Here is a 23,879-nt window from a genome sequence, read left to right as displayed (position 1 = left end):
ATCTTTCACATATTTTATTTACTTTTACCGTCACTCTTCATAACCCCCTGATCTATGGGTCTTCGTGATGTTATCAAATACTATTAGAAAATTCGAAAGATTTTATTTTCATAGTGCACAATCTACGTTCAAATCCTTATTTATATAGAAATATCACGTGCAACTTTTTGAGGGGCTTACTTATTTAAAAAGCGTTTACTGGAGGGAAAAGCTAGCACACAATGTTGTACTACCTGCAGTAAGTCGATCGAACAAAAATCTAAAACAATTGAAAAATAATATAATTGAATTTCGTTCAATATATACGGATAAAGGTACATATATACAATTTTAATGTAATCAAATAAATATTGCTATAGTTATAATCAGGGGAGTATTTATATATTAGTAATTTTTGTAGTAATAGGTTCTTCCTTCCTTCCCTTCCCCCCAAAAATCAAGTACATAATCGGCCCCCTCCGAAATGAAAACCTATATACGCCACTGAAGTTTTAATTGTATAAGACTATGGATACTCTTTATAATTACGGTTTTAAATTTCACTTTCCTTTTTATACTTATATACTTAAAGTTATAATCATGTACGTAGACTATATTTCTGACGAAGCACATAATCGTATCAAACGTACATGTTGAAATCTTAATTTTCTTTTTGCTATTTGAATCATTTATTATTTTCAATTGCTGTGGTTTAACATTTATAAACAAAAAAATATAACTCTTTGAAAATATGTATTTTTTAAGTTCTAACGTTCATTAAAGTTCATTAAAATATTTAATTTTCTTACGCGAGGTTGGAGATTGAACTGATTAAATAATTGCAATTCTTGTTTCGACATTTTTAATGTGGAGTTTCACTCAAAATGTGATTCAAACATTCATATAATTTAAAAAATGAGATAGTTTTCTGTATATAACATTGCAATATATTTTATGTAATAATTGATGGGAAACTTAATGAACATTTGTTTATATTTTTACAAAGAAATGTAGCAATAAAACCAACTTTTTACCAATAATTTATTATTATTTTTTGATTGAAGGGAAGAATATTGGTTTTCTTCAATTATTCTGTACGGAATGTTTTTTTATGTTATTTATATTTTCTTGTTTTAATATAAAAACATCTATTGTGTAAGAAAATTTCAAAGAATATTATTATTGTTTGTTCAACTATCTGTACTTCCGTATTAATCAAATACCCTGTGCACGATTCGATGGTAAATTTGGGGTGATCGAAAACTCTTTTTACAAAATCAAATTCATCTACAAAATTTTGCGAGCTTCTAGTATCTAAATGACATTTGAATCGTTAAAACTTCAGGGACGTAAAAACTTTTTCATGTTACGAGATCCTTTATTACTTGTTTCTTCGATTCGACTGCTTTAGCGAATAATATATTTTGCAAGAAGTAAACGCAATTATAGTAGAATAATAAGTAGAGGTTGGATAGATATTACTTTTGCATTTGTTTTTCTTTATTGTCATGTGATTAAAACACTTACCCGAAATGTCTGTAATTCTTTCATTTTTCAACGTCAATTATGATTTAAAATGTTATGTAAATGTTCAAATTTATTCGTATCAACATTGTGGTGATATCGATTTATATTTCTCACTTGATTAGGTATATTATATTTGCATATACTAAGTATCGTTTCTTTTGATGTTCATGCTCAAATAGTGTTTGTTTTTTTCTACGTATAAAAATCACACATCAAATTAGTACGTTGATGCTAATCGATTTTATAGCTATGGAATATGGATGGACATACGTTTGGCCATCGAAACGCGTGTGCAGATGCATAGATTATCTCTGCGACGAGGTTGTATGTATACTTTAGAGTTGTTCTATTGGTTATTGGACCGTACACGGGAACGTCGTATTGCACTGGATAAAGTTTGTTCTTTTCCCACGCGCACGTTAAATATTGTGTACATACTCATAAAATGCTTTTAGTGAACAGCTATTCGTGCCATGCGATTAACGTGAACGTGCGTTTAAAACCGTTTGGTACATAAAACGGCGTGCATATATTATGATACGGCGTCTGTGAACGCGTACATTGTAATTGCACGTTACGAAATATCAAAACGGTTTACGCGCGATAAAAGACGAAAATTGAATCGTGTACAGTTTATTTGCACATATCGTAGTACGTTTATTTATGTAGTGCGGTACCTGTGTGCGGGATTCGGCGGGACTGCGAGGGACGCGTTACACCGGTGCTTCGACCACAGTTCGAGGATACACCAGGGCCGTAACGCATCGTTGTAAACATTTCGAATCGTGAAACAACACTAATAGTCAAGGAGATCTCATATGGTTATAATCTATAATGATAAACTATAGTTTTTGTGATTTTCTTTTTTCTTTTTTTTTTTTTTTTGACGATTACAAAAACCATATTTTCGCGCGATTACATACAGTGCTTTTGCCGTGGCGCAGGTTGTAGTCGTTAAATTTCTCTTCGAATTATTAATATTATAAATGTTACATCGATCATTATTTTTTAATATATTTTATTAGGTAGTGAATATTTATAATTCTATTGTTATGATAATATTTGCGATATCATATATATGTATATTGCACGAGCACAAGTACTGTTTATAAGTGTTTATAAGTGCAACCCTTTTTTTGGTTTTTTTGTTTTCCAGTGAACATGAATGTCGACGGAAACGTAGAACATGTTGTTAACAGCCCTTTAGTTTTGAACTCTGAAGTGTGCGACCCAGGAAAATGTCAAGTCGGTGAAATGGAAGGCTTGTGCATTAGCGGTGAATCGTGTTTCAAACACGGCGGCCAGATCGGAAACCCTTGCAACGGATCGAGTAATCTGTTTTGTTGTACATGTCAGTACCTATTAATATATATACAAAGTATTTCTATTTCAGTCGTACACACGTTTGCACCGATATGAATAAATTTACCTGTCGTAAGTTTGAGCCGTTTGGGAAATGCTACTTTTTGCGAGGGGTGAAAATATCTACAATTACTCCCTTCGCATGCGAGAAAATTTATTTTAAATTAGTTTTTGTTTCTTTAATTATTTTCAAATATTCTATCATCTGTCTACAGATTCTATCTAATACCTCACTGTATCACTTACCACCAAATACTGTTAACTATTAATAATATCCACAACTGGTGTGATTGTACAATTATAATGGCGATTAATCGGATTTCACGGAAAACGTAAAAAAAATTCAAAGTATTAAACATAAAGCCATGATATTTATTATTGAGTGTATTGCCAATTTTTAGGAGAGTTTCTTTTATTTTATAAATTTCAAGAATTTTGATTGATATAAAGATAAGAATTCTTAAGAATCCATTGCACTAATAAAAATTGTGTTCTCATTTTTTTTTTCGTTGGAAAGATATAACTTTATTTGGTCAACATGTATCTATTAGATATATTAAATGTATATGGTATATATAAAAAAAAAAATAAACAAAATTACATATATACTTCTTTTAATATCTTATTAAATTATTTTCAAGTATCCAAAAATTTACTTTTGATAAAAAAAAAACAAATAATTTCAAACGTGTTAACCAATCAAAATGCCTATATTTTTCATAAAAAAACAAAATTTTCCAAATGTCTTTTTGTCTCTTTTGGCCTGAATTACAAGATCTCCACGTTCATTGGTACAACAATCTATACTGTATTCACTCAATTTCTATGTTTTTCTGTTTCTTCTACATTATTAATTCTTACAATCTTAGAACGATTTGTAATGACCACCGTTTTGTTGTTTGTTCGACCGGTCTTTTTAATCTCCACACACGTATTCAAACTAGTTAATTTTGTGCTGATTATTCACTATTACTACTATTGACTATTCATGTAAATTTTTCAGCTCTTATTTTATTCTTAATTATCCTTTATCATATAAATATACACATGATATATACACCTATATTATATAAATGTAAATTGTAAGATTAATATTTTTGTTTTTTTGTTTTTTTTTTTCATACGATCATACTATCATACAGTTTTATTAACATGCGGTGACGTCTCTAATCAAAAAATTACCTACTTGCAATCCCCTGATAATCTGAAGACTGATACTGGGAGTTTGGCATGCGATTACGATTTGATTGTGCAAAAAGATACGTGTGCTGTTCGGTAAATTCACTTTTTAATTATACGACTAATTCGTCTTTCTGAAAATTGTATAATGGGCAATTAAATAATAATAATGAGGTATGAAAATAATGAAGAAAGAAACTCAGCATATATAAAAAGTAATTGAAATTAAAGAAAAATGCAAGAAGAAGAAATAATTTAGAGCATTTATCTAATTTCACTGTATTTTATATCATCGTAATGCAAGCAGTAATTAAGATTTTCATTCATACAATATTATTAGCAATAATCGTTTATTATAAGTTTGCTGTTCATTGTGTGTTTTTAAAATTTTAAGTGTTCATAAAAATTAATTGAGGTTCACGATTTTTTATAAACTTGAATTATGGTTTTCTTAGTTTAAGGTAAATTTGTTATTGAAATTATATGTCTTGATGTATTCAATATAGAAAAAAAAACAGAAAAAAACAACATTAACGCTGTTTGGAGAACTTAATATCTGTCACTGTAATTTAAACTTTAAATCACTTTAAAAAAAAAAAGTTTTAAAACAATTTACATTACCTCGTTGCTTGGAGTTCACAATTCAAAAATATAACGTCCTAACTATATAATTAGTCCGAAATGTATAAAATAAAAAAAAACACTTGCGAAATTATTGTTGAATACATATAGAGCGCTATAATTCAATTTAAATTGTAATTTTCGAATGCTTAACTTATATACGTAGGTAATGGACATTATATCATCTAAAAAGAAAAAGAAAATAATAAAATGTAAAATTAAAATTAAAAATTATTAAATGATTAATACTTGTAAATTATTAAATAATTATTAAAAGAGTAATCATTTTATTTCATTGATTTCTAAATCAGTGGCGTGCATATTTTATTTTATGACGTTATTCATTTTTTATTGGCTCAACATTTTTTACTTTTAAACTCCGCATCCATGACATTACACACATTTTAAATTACACATCTACTTGGTATCACTTATTATGAACGATCCATTTTCAGTATAATAATTTATAAAAATTTGAAAAGTCTAAATATATATTTATTTTTTTTAAATATACAACGATTTATTCTTACACTAAAAAATTGAAATATATATATATATATATATTTGAAATAATATGAAATATATATATATACACGAAGACAGAATGTACTTAAACTCTTTGTTAGTTACCTTATTTGAACAATAATAGTCGCCAGAGGTAATATATGAGGTGAATAAATTTGTAAAATTTATAAATTAGTACATTATATTTATTATGAACCCTAATATCATAACTGAAGAAAGGGTGAAAAAATAATAAATAATAACTTAATTATCTTTTCATCATAATATTTTAATTCTCAATAAGTAACTTTTTAAGCATAAAAATGTTTAAGAATACATAAAGTGTAACAATAAGTATTTAAACAATTATAGTTGAATCATAAAATTATAAAAAAAAAAAAAAAAAACGAAAGCCATAAAAATGTCTCTTACTTATATTAATAAATAAATTAATAATATAAATTTGAATAACTTAACTCAGTAATTTAAAATTACTAATAATTATAACATATATTAATAATATATAATTTTAATTAATAAGTCTAGTGATATAACAGTAATTCAATAGAATTAATTTTAACTTTAATTTTATTTTATTCCAAATTTCCATAAGCATTTAAACAATCCAGACAATTTTTTTTTAAAACAAAAATAGTCACTTAGGGTAAAATATTTCCACTTTGATTGTTTATAATTTTATACTACTCTGGTAATGATAAAAATCACATAATCGTATTAATACTTTGATCACTAATGATATCACGGTGGTTGGAGTGCTTATTTTTTTTACCTCAAAACATACAAACGTTTTTAATACGTCTGGTTATTAAAATATACCGTGGTGACTAACGATGGGTTAAAAAAAAGTATTCGTCGCAAGCTTATTAATATTAATTACATGCGTGCATATACACATATTAATACCAACTTACATTACAATGATCCGAATCAATCGTTTCTAAAAAGTCGACCGTGACAAACTTGGACTTTAGTTCAACTTTAAACCTACATTGATCATCGCATTTTTTTTTTATTTCGTTGCTATCTACGTAATCGGGTTGCATACTTCTTTGTAACAATGTTGACTTTTAGTATGCACGTCATAACCTTATTATTATACAACATCGTAATGTTACATTATTGTTGGGGACGTCATTTTACGCATTGTTCCGCGGCATGTGAACGAAACCCGTGATCGATACGGAAAACAGCTCTTTTCGTCCGGTTATCCTATGAGAAAAATTATGAAACATAAATTTGCTTTGGTATTATAAAAAAGCAAAACAAAACTATGCGGGATATAAAATGCGCAACTATACTTCTCAAGAATGACATTATGTACTCTTCGTAATGAGAACAAGCGAATAAATTATTCTATATTCAAATGTATCATCCTTGTAAGACGAGGAAAGTTTTAGACAACTCAAATACCGTTTTAATTTGTATAAAATAGACATTCGGTATACGCATTCGTCTCTTTGTAAATACACATATTTTACACAAAAAAAACAAGTTAATAATGATTTTATATTATTTACCATTTTTAAGAGTGGATTACGAAAAAGTGAATCTCGCCAGTAAAATAGGAGGAGTATGCGATATCGATCAGGTTTACATTTTGAACTCCAACGACGGGCCAACAAGCGGTCAGTGCGGAGCATTAAGCGGTTACAGTAGTAAGCATTAGCACATAATATTATATTATTATCATAATGTGTGAACGCATCAGGCGAAATACGGAATGAAACTGAATGAACGCAAATAGATGGGGCACTTGAAGGGGTCAGGGTCTCCTAAAACTGTTCATACAGTATTAAGTACTCTTAGTACGAGTGTTTTGCCACATTGGTGAGATTTACATATTCTCAATATTGTATGCCGGCATATACGAGTGGACTTGGTATTGATTGTCGACGTGTATAGCGTTCCATAACACGTGAGAATTCAAAAGACAGGAATTTGGTATTGATATTAAAATATCCGACCCTGCACTCTTCACCTCTATCAAACACTCACACACAAAATTAAATTATATGAGCGATTGTAAGCTCGGCCCAAAAAAAAAACCCGTTCAAAATGTTTACCGTGAACTCGGCTCCATTTTCTTTCCATGTAAAAATGATTGATATGTAAACTTGGCTCAAACAAATAAAATATATCTGATCTTCTCACACCTAATTAATGTTTACCTCATAATATTTTTAAGATTCATTTAGCATTACTCAGAGGATACCATGAAGAGGCAATTTTCATTATAATAATAATTTATTTGAATTTCATTCCATAAATTTACAAAATATAAATATTTTAATAAGAATTTTGGAATGACGATGTCTCCAAAAACCAAAGCTTGTATAGAAGACACAGAGTTCTATGCTTAATAATTATTCTGTTTCATTTTCATACATGTTATTAAAATATATGAATATTCATTATAAGAGAATTACATTATTTAAATGTTAACGTGAAAATATTTATTATGCATCCATACATTTTAATATTTCGCCAATTATTTTTATTACCATTATCTGACATTTTTTGTCCAGGCTTACAACAAAAAATGTTATCATGAGTACAGTTTACAATTGCCCAATTTAACTATAGTTTTATTTTTATATGAATTTTTAAGTTACGTTTCGTTTGGTTTTCCTGATGTACGGTGTATTGATACCCATTTTGATAAGTATATACGGACTGACTTTTAAGAAATTAATTACTTTTTCAGCCGTCGTCGCCGTGAAACCAAATCAAGAAAAACCTTTGAAAATAGCAATAGTCGTGCAAAGCGAACCGGCCGAATATTGGTTGATCAAAGTCTCGCAAATAAGTTGTGCCGAAATAAAACCATTCAAAGGTAAGAAACAACACACAATTTACAGCTGCAACTTTTCTAACGATCATATTTTCGTGGTTATATATTCGTCCCTAGAGAGTACTACTACTATATATATATATATATAAATATTATACGATGCTACAGAAACCTCGCAAAAATGGTTATCTGGTATTTTTTCCTTCTCCTTTCTTTAAAATAAAACCTTATAAATCAGTAAAGGAACAACATATTATATCACTCGGAAACGCAAAAAGGAATAAATATAAATAAATACGACTAGCAGTCATATGTTGATACAGTGATATGATTAGTCGGACGACAGTCACACCGTGTGGTTATTTTATTTTATTTATTTTAAATTATTTATCATTTTTATAAAAAAAAACTGATGATTTGTTTTATATGTATATATACATATTTTATAAATGAACTGCATATTATAAAAATGTTTGATTATTTATTCAGGGTTTTTGAAACATCAATTTTCTGACCCAATTAATTCTTATTCTTCTTAAAAAACATTTATAAATACCTCAGTTTACAACTCCAGAATAGATACTGAAAAATATTTTATAATGATTCATAGTAATTTTATTTGAATACAATATATCGTATATTATAAATGTAACTAGATAAAATATTTATATATTAGTTAACTAATGTTCATGAACTCATTAATTTATTTTTTCCCTAGTTTTGAATTGGCGTTCCTTCTAAACATTAAATTGATCAAATTTTAATTTAAAATTGGATATAAATAATTGAAAATAACCTTATATGAATCATTAGGTGAATGAATCATTTACAATGATCATCATATAAGTATCAATAATTTTAATTATGCATGATGAAATTATATATTATAAAATATTTTTATATAAGAACTTACTTTAAGGAAATATAATACAATTTAAAGTTATATTTAAAAGTTTGTAATTCGATAAAAATGATTAATGATTATACTTAAAAATGTATTGATAGGTACTTGTTTAATCCATTTATTATTTAGACTTAAAATTTCCCTATGCTACATATCAATAATAGTTAAAAAATAACTGTAGTAATATACTACAATCGACTCTCAATAATTTGAAACCTTCGATAATTCTAAGTAAATGCTTGGTCCCTTGAAAATCACACGGTAATTCGAATAAAAACAATGCATTTAAGTTCACTCGGTAATTCAAAATTAAATTTTGGGAAAACTTGCAACCAACACGTACAATGCGAAGTATTATCCGTTAAACGCTCGGAAATTTTAAGTATATTCAGCAAATTTATTTGTATTCTTATAATTATTTTGTTAATAATTTACTATACAATCGTTTAGAAATTTAGCGTATTATTTTCGATAATTATAGAATTAATATTATAAGAACTTTATCGTTTTATTTCTTAATCGTCACTAATCGTAATTTATCTCTTCGATAGCCGTCAGTCGAATGTAGTTTTATTTTAATTTCGTTTGGTCATTTGCAAAAGTATTGTGATGAGTGCGTCAAATTCAAAAAATACTATTGAAAAAATTAAACTAAATTCAATGAAGCAGAAAACCATTACAGATTTCTTCAAGAAATAATAATTTTTTATAATAATAATAATTTACATAATGTAATTACAATATAGTTAAAATTTACATTTTAAAAACAAAAAATAACTAATACTACCTAATTTGCTGAAATATTTAATAATTATATACAATAATAAAAAACAAAATTTTTCTCTTAACTTAGTAATTCGAATTTTTTTTTTTTTTGCTCTCTCGTTTTTTCGAACTACTCAACACCTTGAACTCTAAGTAATTCGAAATTTTTCAACAGTCCCGTCAACTTCGAGCTATCGAGAATCGATTGTACCTATGTACAGATTTATCTACAGAACCATTGAACGAGTAGAAAAAAATTGGGTATAAAAAATACACATTTACTTTTGGGGATTAGCTAATTCATGACGAACTATCCAATTAGTTTTCGAAACAGAACTAAATAGTTTTACAACCATTCATTAGCTGAATTAGTTGTCTGATCAGTTTATTCGCCAGATTTTTTTATCAATCAGGAGTGATAGAATCGTTTGTTTCCATTTAACATTTTAGTCATTTTATGGGGTTTAATAAGTTCAATATTTCAATTCCTTGAATAAATAACTTCATAATATAAATTACATAATATATATTAAAGATATTGTAAAATTTCATAACTGAAAATATTGATAGTTAATAATTGATATGATTTGAAGTTAAAATGGATGATGATAATAAAATACCGTAGCGCTAACGCTAAATTCAAACGAGCCAATGAGATCGGCATACGGCGCTGGGGCTCTAGTGGTTTTGTTAACACGCATACGGGGCACCGACGAATAAAAATAACCATGCAAAAATAATAATTCTTCCCCGTCCATGGTACGAATATATTATTTGTTTACATAGTTTACATATGTATAGGCACATACATTTGTAAGTCGTGCGACTGTCTTACACTGTACAGCGGTATATATTTCCGACGATAAAAACGGCCGGGAAAGTTTCCATTTGAAAAGTTCCCCGACGGCGCACAGAAAACAAAATCATAAATTATTATTTTACCACTTTTAACGGTCATACTAATGTTTTATATAACTAAACCCGCATTAGTTTTGGGGTAAGTTTACGGTGCAAGTTTAAATAAATCTTACGCCGACCGCGTATAATTCTTCTGCCATCGGGTATTGACCGTATACAAGAACTCATTAAAAGGATCTACACGAGCAGGAGCCAAATCGGGGGCACCTCATCGGCAGAGGTTAAATTCGTTGATATCCAATTGGACTCTCTTTAGCTATTCAGACGCGCTATTCATCGAGAGTATCGATTACCTCGTAAACAATATTAATTTTCGTGAACGTAATCAGTCGAAAAATTTTAATTGCATTTTTAATGCTCTAAAATTCTACGTTATATTATTCTTTAAAAGCTGTGCGTAGCAGACCGGTCGGCCAAAAATTCTCGGACGAGACGAACGGCCGCATTCCTGGCCCTTCGAAGCGCCCCGTCGATTTTGTGTTCGAAGTTCAATCAGCGAGCGCGCGAAGCCCGTAAAACTGTGATAAAAAGCGCATTTCATCGGCTTCGTCGAATGCGCGCACGCGAATAATGTAATCGAACGCCACACGCTTTCTGCTCCGGGCAGGTTCGCGTACGCATGTGCACGTTGTATATTTGATTTTGTTTTTCCATTAGCGTGCTCTTGTTAGCTTTCCCGATCGGAGTTTATCGCAATTATTCGGTGCGCGCCGCACCGCGGCACGGAAACGGTTCGGTGCGATGTGTGCACGACGTTGTGAGGAACGCCGCCAACCTCAGCGGTTCACGTTGTTATTTTATGTTCGCACTCGGACGTGCGCTGCGGATACACGTCTAATCAATGCCGATCGGACATCGAAAGAGCGAAACTGTGTTACACATTGCTAGTCATTTTCGCGTTAGTCAACAAAAAACAATGTCATAAAAACACTGTCTAACGCCGTTTTGCTCTTTTGGCGTGCGATCGGCCTAATATTCAGAAGTCGTTGTTACGCGAGATTATGATTTACGATTCCCGGGTGCGGTGTGTTTTGCCGGCCATAATATTTGCGCGATTAAATAAAACGGGTGTGTGTGGGTGCTAGGTGTGCGTGGGTGGTGTGTGTGTGAGTGTGGGTGTGTGTGGGGGGGGGGTGTCGGCGAGCATAAATATTTCGCGTTCGTTAAGTTGCACCCAACATTATTACAATGGTTTCGCACAGCGCATAATTTCTGCTGAAAAATCGTTCGCCATCAACATAATTAATGTGAGCGCGCACTTAAATCGCGTGATTAAGAAGAACGTTTAGAGAAACGTTTTCATGGCTTACTCAGATAATTTTGTAACAAGTTCGTGTTACACGGAAATTGTTATTAATTATTCCGAAAACATCGAGTTTTTAATTCGGAGTATCGCTGCGCATACTTCCATAACGTACACACACCAACAATACACTCGTACATTGTAAATAGAAAAAAACGGTATAACGCGGCTTATTTTCTTACTGGGAACAAGTATACTTATATTAAAAAAAAAAAAAAAAAATCCGTATCGTTATTTTCTCTTTAATTTACCATCCGATCAAACCGATCGGGTTTAACGGGGTCTTATTTTTTTATTGAAAATCAAGAAGTAAATTCCATAGACTAAAAATCCGATTTTCTTTATTATTTCCTAAACACCCGAGGATTCTGAACTCATTTTTATCGAGATTTCGATAAAACTATTTGGTCTGTGGAAAAAAAAATAATCTATCCAGAAAAATAACTACATTTATATCAATAATATTTTTCTTTATTAAAATTACAATATAACAGTTGTTGAAATCTATTCAAACGGCGGTGCATAAAAAACGAGCAACCAATAAATTGAATAATTTATTAAACATCGTATGGTGTTATAGATGTGAAAAAATTTCTATATGGATTTTTAATGACTTGTTTTATTTCCTTAATCATTTTTTTTTTTAATATAGTGATATTTATCTATCTATTATATATATATCTGTTTGGTACAAATCTTTGTACAAACAAAATTTTCTTAGCATAAGAATTATGTATACTCATATAAATACATCTAATATGTATAATACACGTGGTATAATGTTAAAAAGTGCATTAGCTTTTTCGACGACCAACGTCGATTGTAGCTATAAAAATGTAATTGAATCAATGGCTAATTTATCTTTAATCTGTTTGCCATCTTCAAAATATTACTTTCGCTAAAAGCGTAATAATTTTTAAAAATGTTTTTCCTCTTTATTACTTATAGTATTGTTGTTATGAGCGTGGTTGAGTTATGATTCCAACCAACTCTCAAAGATGCCGCCGATGCTGCTCTAGGATTTTCATCTTTAAAGTTAGCCCGACCGTAAATACTATAATACGGGATGCCCCGCTAAGATTTATTATATTATTAAAGTGATAGGAGTAATTCAAACTCCATTACCTCCACCACTTAAAATTAATAATTTCTCGTAGTCTGCTTTTGTGTAGATATACAATGTGATACAAAACGCCGCAAGTGCGTATTAATCGTCGCGTTATCGGCATTATATGCTCAAAGTTCTATCGATAGATAAATCACTATAGTACAATGCATTATCATACATATACTTATATAAAAACAACGATTGCTTTAATTCATAAATGCATTTTTAAAACTCGACATGAAGTTTTCAGATTCAAAGCAAGCGTCTAAACTTTGCAAAAACGTCTTAGAGATTGAAGTAACATTAATATATGCGTATAACAAACGAATATTATTTTATTGATGTTTTTATAATGTTATTGCAAAACTTAATTCAAGTTTTTATATCAAATAAGCGAGAAAATATAATATAGCCGACTAGGACTTTGAAATAGTTTTTGAAAAAAATTAATTTTTAGTTGAAAATTATAAAAAAATATTAAACTTTATTCAACTAATACATCGTGATAGCCATATCCACTATTTCTTACTTATAAAACAGACTTCGCGCACTCTGTAAAAAACGAAAAATGATTAATACCTAATTTTCTCGAGCTTAATTATAAGTTTTTATATTCCATCATAGAAACACAAATTATTAAATAAAAAATTATAATTTGCGTTACTAAATATAGTTTTTAGTCAATAGTAGACCAGAAACCAGTTGTTAACGTTGGTGAATATGATTGCATGCATAAAAAATAATGTGATAATAATTATAAAGGTGCATTCATAGAAGTAGCATTTGTTCACGTACTCGTATTCAGAAAAAAGGTGCATTATTTTTAAAATTATATAATAAATAATGATAATTAATTACATACTGTATTATAAGTTGAATTTAAATAATTTTGTGTAAAAATTATATAAGAGAGCTACATAAATGTTTATCCCTTTTACCTTCATAAAAAAAATGAGCTGCACAAAAAGTCAGAGATATATTTTAAACCGTATTCAGGACTTCAAACAATCATTGGCATTATTACATTCTAAGAAATTGCTGTCAGGAGTTAATTAGATTTTGATATGCCAGTTGCTTTATTGTATTTTAACTATAATACTATTATCACACTTGCGACAGTTCGTGCATTTTAATACAATCCATAATTTACTTGCATGACTATATGTGAAAATATAATATATATTTACATAAGGAAAAATATATCCTATGATGTAGCTTATACATGGTAACCATAGCATAAAATCTGAGGGTAATAAGATAATAGTCTTGGCTTCGGCGTATTTTTAGCTCCTATACAGACTTTTTTAAATTTATATTTACTGACATTTGGATTTTAAATTTCTGCTGAATATATATTTTTGATTTATTTATCTAAGATAGATGTCCTTGTAGTTTATAGACATACAAACAATAATTGATCTGAAGACTTATCAGTGCACACCCTGTTGAACCACCATAATGGTTTTAAGACTATACCTCTATACATAATTCCGCCGCAAGACCGTCATAATGCATAGTCGGACAAATTATTCTTTTTCGGATAATTTATTCCAGGCGATAAAAAGTATTCAAATAAACGGTCGTTTAAATTGTTTATTCGATAAAAATTTTATTCGCATAACTCATTCCATTCCGTCGTCATTCCTTCAAACAATACATTGCTTTATTATATACACTCTATTCGTAGTTAGAGAAACGCAGCTGCTGTAATAGAGACTCATCGCCTTTAGCGTATTTTGTCAAATTCGCATTTGTCAAGCTATAGGCATATTATTATAATTAATATTTGTGAGATAATAATGTATAGCAAGACATTCTCGATATCCATTAAATTTGTTCCAAACGCGTGTCATACCTAGAAATCGAAAAATATGTATTTGTATAATAATTTATTACGAGTATTGTAAGATACAAATAATCCGATTAACGTTTTAAGTATTTACTTTATATTCCATCTCTTTGTATATTGTATTCATTACAATCATGAATACATTTAAAATACAATTTCTGACAGTTTCTGTTGCGTTATTTTCATACTAATTCACTGGTTGATAAAATGTTACTTGTCTAATAAAAAATTAAGAATCGCTGAAAGAATAATAAAATAAATTCAGACCAATAATCGTGTTAAAAACCCATGGGTTCATTTTTAAAAATGCACCAACTTAAAAGTTATAATATGCAGAATTTATTGAACGCATATTGCATAAATTATAACTTGTTACAAGCTTATTCTAATGCAATAGGTACTGTCATGTTACGAATGAAATTGTGATTTGAGTTTATTAAAACTTTATTTTGCAAAATTTCATTTTTTATTAGGATTATTTGATATCCAACTAATTTTTTTATTCGAAAGTTTTTCCGATAATCTAGTCCCATTTAATTTATTTTTTGGTTCATGGTATTCTATTGACTTATTTTTCATTTTTCCTTAAATTTTTTAAAACTTATTCCTGGACCCGTTAGTTATCCGTATGAAAAAATAAGAAATAATGACATAATAACATATTGACTAAATATATATTTGGAAACATTTTATGTTTTACATAATACATATTTAGTATAATTTTGAAATGTAATCGGACTGTATCTATGATCGGTTTTTTGTCGCAAAACGTCTGATTTTAAGTATAAATGCAATTTGTGCTAAAATAATGCGATAACATATCACTAACTTGGTATGTACCGTTAACAATAATAGAAGTACCCGGCCACAAGTGCACTAAAAATAGATCATATTCAAATTTAAAATAATTTTAATGTTATAATATCATAATAAATATAAGGAATTATTAACTAAGGTAAATTGAATACAAGTAAAGTTAATTAAATACTATACATTGTTTTTATTGTCATTAAATCATATATACTATAACAATAAGTATTCCATTATTTGTATTGAGAGATCAAAATTAAGAATTAGTTATTAAAATGCAACCACTAAATGAATAGATACGAAACATTTTCCAAACAATATATTTTCACATAAATGTCATAATCACAGAGCTTTTCGATGATAAATCATATTACAATAATTATATATTTTCGTTGCTAAACTTGCACGTACAGTTAGAGTATAATCTACAGGTAGCAGATTTCCAATTTCAAAGAAATTATAATAAAATTAATTGAGCGAAAACTAAGAGACCAATAAAACAATCGTTTTTGATATAATCGATATAAGTCGAATATTTTTTCAATGTAAGAGAAAACGGTTTATAAAATATCTATGTCTATAAATCTACGTTAATTGACACCGCTTAATTTTTAACGATGCTTCTTTACTAATTCGATCTCTCGAGTTCATGGTTTATCTGTAAATAATTTGTTTTACTTTATGAACACAAATCATCCCCTTCGGTGGCGCTGAACTTGGGGTTCAAGTCTGGTTATGACCAGACCATATTTTTAGGGTGGTGAGTGGTGCCGTGGTGGATTATTATATAAGTAATAAGTAAATTAATTCAACTAACTATAAATTACAATACTACCCATTTAGTTATTATTATTTAAAAAATATAAGTACAAAAATGTTATAATAAATAATAAAATAGGTTAAGTATTTTTAGAAGGGGTTAAACTCCCAACCCGTTAAAGTACGTTATTGGGTAGGGTGGGTTGTAAGTTGTAAATTGGGTGGCTATTAACAGACCATTTATAATTTTGATTCCTTAAGATAAATAAGTTTAGAATGGTCTTAATGTAAGTGTTAATTTTAAAATTTTTAAAATTTTCATTGATTGATTTGTGAAATACTAGTAGTTGAACAATCTCGTGAAAATGTATATACCTAAACAAAATCTATTTAAATATTGGCATATCTTACAAAATTGAGAGACCAGTTGACAATAGTTACTATGGCACTTTAGGGCATCAAATAAGTTACGCGGGGAAATTAAAAAGCATCCCCATTAGTGATCAAAACAACGGATTTCACTTATAACTACTCACTATAAACTTTAGGTTTTGAATAACCTCCGTTGAACCGCCACGAAGTGATGCTGGAATTAAAGTAAACTACCCTAATTTATCAACTTGTCTTTAGCTACCCCGTGATTTAATGACAATGTGCATGTGTACACACATACGTCGTCATACGTAGTCATTACATATAGTAATTTAATGGTATTTAATAATGATTTTCACAGGATTACATATTTAATATTCATATACAATATTAATGAAGTTGAGTAATAATTTTAAACCGTCATTATATTATTATATTCATCTGACGAAGACGGCCAAGTGACCAATATAATGACAATTTTTTTTTTTATGTAATTAATTATGGTAATCTTATCGGATTACACCACCGCACGCCTAAAAAACCGTTTTCATATTCCAAGGCCATTATTGAAATACTTATGGTTTTTTAAATGTGATTTACGTCAGAAATAAAAACTAAGAAGTTAGAATTTCGTAAAAAAATGGTGTAAGTATTGAAAAAATAAAAAATAAATGCAAACAAAACAACTCATTTGAGTATATAAGCCCGGTCGAGTGGAATGTTTTAACTACACAAAAATCGGGTGACTGTTTAGGGGCAAAGAAGGCAAGGTTCCTTTGAAACATTAAATTTTTTGCCAGTAAAACAATTCATTTTTTTTTTTTTTGTGACGTGTATTCACAATCGTTACATAAATTAACTCTTAAACAATATTAAACTTTTGTTATATCACGATAAATTATAAAGAATCGTAATAGCTACGTATAATAAAAGTATATATACAATACTTTGTTCTATAAAAGCTAGTGGATATAACTTAAATACGGATTCTCCGGAAATTAAAAAAAATTCAAGATTTCGGATTTTAGACTAAAAAATCTGAATTTCAAAAAAAAAAATTAGGATTTTTTTACTTACTGGGTTTAAATTGTTGTACCTACAAGTTAAGACATGTACCTGACGTTATAACATACGTATAATATATTTTGCTCCCGTCCCCTAAACAATTATCTCAAATACACCACTGCCGCACAAGTTATTCTTAAGACGTGTTATTTATTTATTATTTTTTCATTTATTTATGGATTATTTTTTTAAAACAAAATTGTAAAAAATACAAATTTCACTCATATGCAACATAAAAAATAAACAACCCAAGTCTGGGAAATTCCGCGCGTTCGTCGGCCCTGCAACTTTTATATCCCCGATACGCCACGGGTATCTTTTTAACTGTTTACCGAAACGACCCGAATCCAACGTATCTGCCCATTATTCGCTAGACACTCGAGCCGGTGATTTATCAAATCGTTCGCGTTTCAGAGTCGCCGGACTGCGGCAAGTCGTCCATCGAACAGCCGTTGAACGACGGCCGCTTCGACGAGCCGCCGTCGCCGCACCTGACGCCGTCGTCGGGCACCGGCCACTGTGACGGCCGCACCGGTCCGGATAGGCGACGGCTGCGTGGACACCAGAAGTCCGTCGAACACCATACGGCTGCGGTACTGGGACGGTGGAGCCGCTCGGCACCGCCAACCACAGCGTTGAACGTTCGTGGCGGCCATCGTCGCCGGACACCGGCCAAAGAACAGCGACCAGAGTTCCTAGACAGCGGCGGCAGTGGCGGCGGCGGCAGTACCAGTGGCGGCGAGAATCGAAGAATTATCGGCGGCACCGACGCGGCCATAGGCGAACACACGTGGCAGGTGGCCATAGCTCTGAATGGGCTGTTCTTCTGCGGCGGAGCGCTCATCGACGACCAGTTCGTTATCACCGCCGCCCACTGCGTCATGACGTAATACACATTATTATTATTACTATTATTATAGATTAACGTTTTACCTATTAGTACTTTGTTAACTGTACTGTAAATTATTTTTATCATTATTATAAAATTGTTTGTACGGTAGTACATTGGGATTGGAATTTCGACGGTCTAAAATGTCACATGGAATGCGTAAAATCGATGTGAAAATATAAAAGAAATCAGTGGTAATGTTTTATTATATTTTGAAGTCTTTGTGTTGGAACGAAAAAAAATATGACAGTCTTGCTGTTGAATAATTTATACGTTTAAGATTTTGAGCGAATCGATGTGGTTTTGTAACGACCTTTTTCTTCTTCTTCTTTATTTTTGTTGTTCTGTAAATACTTTTTTCGGGAGTTTTATAAAAGTTTTTTCTTCAGATAGGAAATTGAATATCGATGATACTCGAATACTCGAAACCATATCATACAGTATTTTTAATTTAAAATTTTTTACTTCGAGAAAATATGTATTGTAATACTAAAAAATTCGCTTGATTTTCTTGAACAAAAATCACCAACAACAATACATTTTCAGCTCTTTCGGTAGCGTTATGCGTGATTGATCACGTATTATTCATGTTGTTTTTAAGAGGACTCCACGCCCGCTTGTGTTGTTTCCGACCAACAATTATACAACATTGAAAATCTGCGTTCAGTAGATCAAATTCATAGATGTTAGCTTTAATGTTAGAGTAAATTGTCACATAATAATACTTTAAGGGATTACTCATAACTTCCTTAAAAATGAAAATTTTGGAAAAACCGACAAACAGAACAATGGATGTTTTTCCCTTAAAATATTAATAAAGGTAAATGTACTCTAAAATTAAAGCTAACATTACTGCGTTTTAACTGTTGAATGCAAAGTTGCTAGGTTGTATATTTGTTGGTCAGAGCTAACCCATGTGGGTGAAGCGTCCTCTTAATATTTTTTTAAATGAAAAATGGGAGTTTGTAAATTGCGCTCACATTAAGTAAGTAGTAAAAACATTATAGTAAATTGTGCCCGCAATTTTTTTGGTTCTAAAATAGGTATAGTAAATTGTGCCCATAGTATCTACTATCTAATTAACTTTGAATTCATCATTACCTATTATGTGTATTTTAAAAATACTGTCGTTCATTTATTGGTGGATAAGCCGAACGTTTATCGCTATGATTGATAAGACAAAAAAACCATTTTTGGAGGACAGTGATAGTCGCCTCCTCATGGTGTCCTCTGGGTAAAGCAGTGGTGTATCCAGGATTTATTTAACGGGGTTTTTTTTTTTAAATTTAATAGACCAGTACTTGTGTAGGGCAAATTATACCGTGAGTAAGTTTGCGATTTGGTGAAATACCATAAAATTATAACACCTAAATCACCCCCCTAAATACGCCCCTGGGGTAAAGTTAAATGACTATTATAAAAATAATATTTCTATTGGGCGAAATTTATTATATAAAAATTTATACCTGAAAAATACCGGGCGCAATTTACAATTGTTTCCCTTAGTTGGGCGCAATTCACGTTTGCCTTGAAAAATATTCTTGAAGTTAAAAAAATATTAATAATGAATATAACTGATGAAAAATTAAAATCATTTGAATAACCAGTACTCCTAAGTTTTTAAGTATAAGATATATAAAAATAACCACAATTATAATTTTGAAACGGAGCGCACGTACGTATTCATCATCGGAATCGAATCGAATTGTAATATGGTACCTGGTATTAAAGTCCTTAGAACATTTTATCACCCTTCGGTTCCATATTATGTGAAAAAACCACTCTGCTAATCGAATTTGATTTAGACCAATTTAGTCTAATAGGCATTATAACCTGCACATTTTATTTGATAAAATCAATGCAATACTCGAATTGAACATGAAATCAATTCCAATAATTTAGTGATAATAATTAATTATAGTTCTTCGTACGTTCTATAGTATTATAAAATATTGTTAAAAAAAACGTGACAAAAGTTTATATTATCTTAAATGTGTGTCATACACAAGTGTACGTATTGATCTTATTGCTGGGCTGCATGCTCTTAACACATATTAATATAGTGTTTCAAACATACATGATTAACAATTAAATAACAGGAATCTTCAAAGATATTGTTTTGAGTATCAATATCGCTTCTATTTGTAGGATGTTCTAATTTATTATTTTATTCTTCTTCTGTTACAATCTTTGAAGGACTTTAGCTACGAAATGTTTCATTTTATCATTGTTTACGTTATTTATTATTATTTTTTAATTGGACAAATAATAATTTCTATGATCAATACATTTTTAAACTTAAAAGATAAATAAAAATTATTGTTATTACGATTATAATTATTATATAAAAATATTATAAGGTTAAAATGAGAGTATCCGAATATACAATAGAAAATATTACATTATTTGCTATAGTTTTTACAAAAACGATAAGGAAAAACAATTTCATACATTTTAAACTTTTTGTTAAGTACCGTAGACCGCTGTGCCCTTAGAAAGTGGTGGTCGCGGTGCCCCTAGGGCACCACGGTGCACAGTTTGGGAACCGTTGCCGTAGAGAATACATGATATCATTCAAATAATAACCGGTTGACGACATAGATTTTATACTTTTACGGAATTTTAATTAATTTTATTGCATTGTATTTGAATTTTCTTGATTGCGAACACGAAATGAAAAATAATTGAGATAAGGAAAACTTTACAACAAGCGAAATTAAGGGTATGCTTATCGGTATTAAGCACCTGTAGACAAAATTTAAATTAAAAAAAAAAAATTATTGACTGTGTAATATATTTTATACTTACCTAGTTTTATGATTTGAACACGAATCGATACGATCACAACGACTATTGATAAACGAGTATAAATACTTACCTTGTTTTAGACACGATACATTTAATTTTGGACAAAGTAATGGCATATGTTCGAAGGTTTTTGTAATGGACACCAATCGATCGATATTGTACATAATCATGGCATCCGCGTTTAAAACAGTGATCACGGTTTTATTGTGGACGGTTTTTATTTTTCTTTCGATAAAATCACGTGTAAAAAAATAATCCTGTAGCCGAAGGTCGCGTGTATGCCTTTTAGTACATTTTTATTACAGCCGGACTCCGACCTGCCGACGGCCGCCTTCGTTTTGTTTTTGACGCAGACCGTTGCTTATTGCGTATATCGTTTTCGTTTTAGAAACACTGCATCATACTCCTGTATAGCTGCGTAGTTTTTTGCATATTTTCGGTTTTCTTAGATTTTTATTTATCGATGTATGTACTAATATCGATTTTTATCGATTCTAAGATCATGATATTTATCGTAATCGATGGTGGTGGTTTTTATATCGATATTTTAAATATCATACCCTTGGTCGTTGTTGACATCCCCATAGACTAGATTCGCATAAGCGGTCTCGGTTGGGTCACGGTCAAGAATTATTCGCATTGTCGGTCACGGACAATCAAATCTTGTACGTTTCACCGTCGCCACCAGGCGCTGTTGTCTTGTTGTGATGTCAACCAAAAGCTCGCGACCGTCGCGGTCTGGATCGCGCGTCGACCGGTCATGACCCGATCGTGACTGGTCCATGACCTGACAGCGCCCGATAGTGTGCGCCAAAAAATCGGATCACGTGCTACCGGATTATGACACTGGATCGCGATCGGACCGAACTGAGACCGTTAATGTGAATCGAGCGAATCCGGTCGATTACATTAAAATCGCGTAATGAATAACAATAAATTTTAATCGCATTAAGGTCCCCACACACTGCCGCGGTGGCAGTGGCGGTGGCGTTAAATTTGTACACACGTATTGTAAAGGGAGTCCGCACACTGCTGCGGTAATTCGGCCGCGGTAAAATATTTCCGCTGTGATGTTTTAAAAACCGCAGCATGATCGATTTCACCGCCACCGCTCAGCGGTATTTTCAATTGACTTATCAAATATGCGCTATTAGTACCTATACCATCTAATATGTATGGTGTATATTAGTCTAGACTTCGATTATTTCCTAAAAACTATTCAAGTTATAGTTTAATATACTATTTAACTTAATTAAAAATAATTCATATAAAAATAATCAATACAATATTATACATATATTTATATGTATATATATATATATAATGAATATGATATGTACAATAGTATAAGTACTTAATACAGTACCTACTAACGTACTATATAGATAAATCGTCAATTCATCAATGACATAGGAATTAATTAATTAACTATACAATTATTGTAGGTAATATCATTGATTATAAATATTTATAATCAATATAGTAATATATAAATATATAGTATAATATATATATACAATAGGTTTTTCTTTATTATTTATGATTTCATGATTTGCACACACGTGTAATTGATGACAGAAACGGTTTCTACAGTAATTACAGAATCGGATACCGGGTACGGTTGGAACGCACGATGGGTGAGTTGTTGTGGTAATGGAATTTAACTTGTAATCGTAGCTTTTGCAAAACTGTACCAAACAAAAGCTTCGGTGGAATTGGGCTAATTCCCCTATCGCATTGACCTCTTCCCACTCTCAGCGTCATCTGAAATCCAAAACTTTTCGCCGAAAACCCCATCGGAAAAACTTATTCGGCTCCGCGAAGAACGACAACGGTTCACTTGCGTTCCGGCGGTTTCGGGGCCAGTGGCGCAAACTACACTCGATAGGGGCCCACGTTTAAATAAAACAAACGCCCTACCACTTCGAGTTCGGACGCTACAGGAATACAGTACATTTGATCAATTGTAACCAAACTATTTTCATTTTGGTTCTGACATACGATAATGTGTACAAAAAAAAAAAAACCAATTATTTGCTTAATCCCATTAATAACGATCGTACGAGAAACGGTTTTATTTTTTCTTTCTACATATTTTTCAATTTTATCGTTAGGCCCGTGTATTTGACACATGCAACGCACCCCCGGTTGTTGCGGCACTGCTGCTGTTCGCACGAACCGGCCAGATGATACTGACGAGTGTTTTCTTCACGAGCGATAATAAGAACATACGGCTACATTACGATTCCGCAAATTTTGCGGAATCGTCTACATCTTCATAACCATTTATAAACATAAACTATTCCGAAAATGTTATATATATATATATATATATATTTATACGA

General features: G+C 30.6%; 1 protein-coding gene across 5 annotated transcripts in view; it reads left to right on the top strand.

The window, feature by feature from the left end:
* LOC112682636 (coagulation factor XII-like) overlaps window positions 1-23,879 on the top strand; it is a 69,960-nt gene that overhangs the window by 9,494 nt on the left and 36,587 nt on the right. For 3 of the 5 annotated variants that reach the window (XM_025553300.1, XM_025553299.1, XM_025553298.1), the window contains exons 3-7: window positions 2,663-2,857; window positions 4,011-4,143; window positions 6,721-6,848; window positions 7,898-8,026; window positions 18,252-18,723. In XM_025553300.1, coding sequence (XP_025409085.1) covers window positions 2,663-2,857; window positions 4,011-4,143; window positions 6,721-6,848; window positions 7,898-8,026; window positions 18,252-18,723 — 1,057 coding nt within the window. Of the gene's footprint in view, window positions 1-2,063; window positions 2,328-2,501; window positions 2,532-2,662; window positions 2,858-4,010; window positions 4,144-6,720; window positions 6,849-7,897; window positions 8,027-18,251; window positions 18,724-23,879 lie in introns of those variants that run through there. The other 2 variants (XM_025553301.1, XM_025553302.1) reach the window with 2 other exon arrangements.

Source organism: Sipha flava, unplaced genomic scaffold (genome assembly GCF_003268045.1).
Source record: "Sipha flava isolate LNK unplaced genomic scaffold, YSA_version1 207_pilon_pilon, whole genome shotgun sequence".
Lineage (NCBI taxonomy): Eukaryota > Metazoa > Arthropoda > Insecta > Hemiptera > Aphididae > Sipha > Sipha flava.
This window is presented reverse-complemented; position numbering and strand designations above follow the sequence as displayed.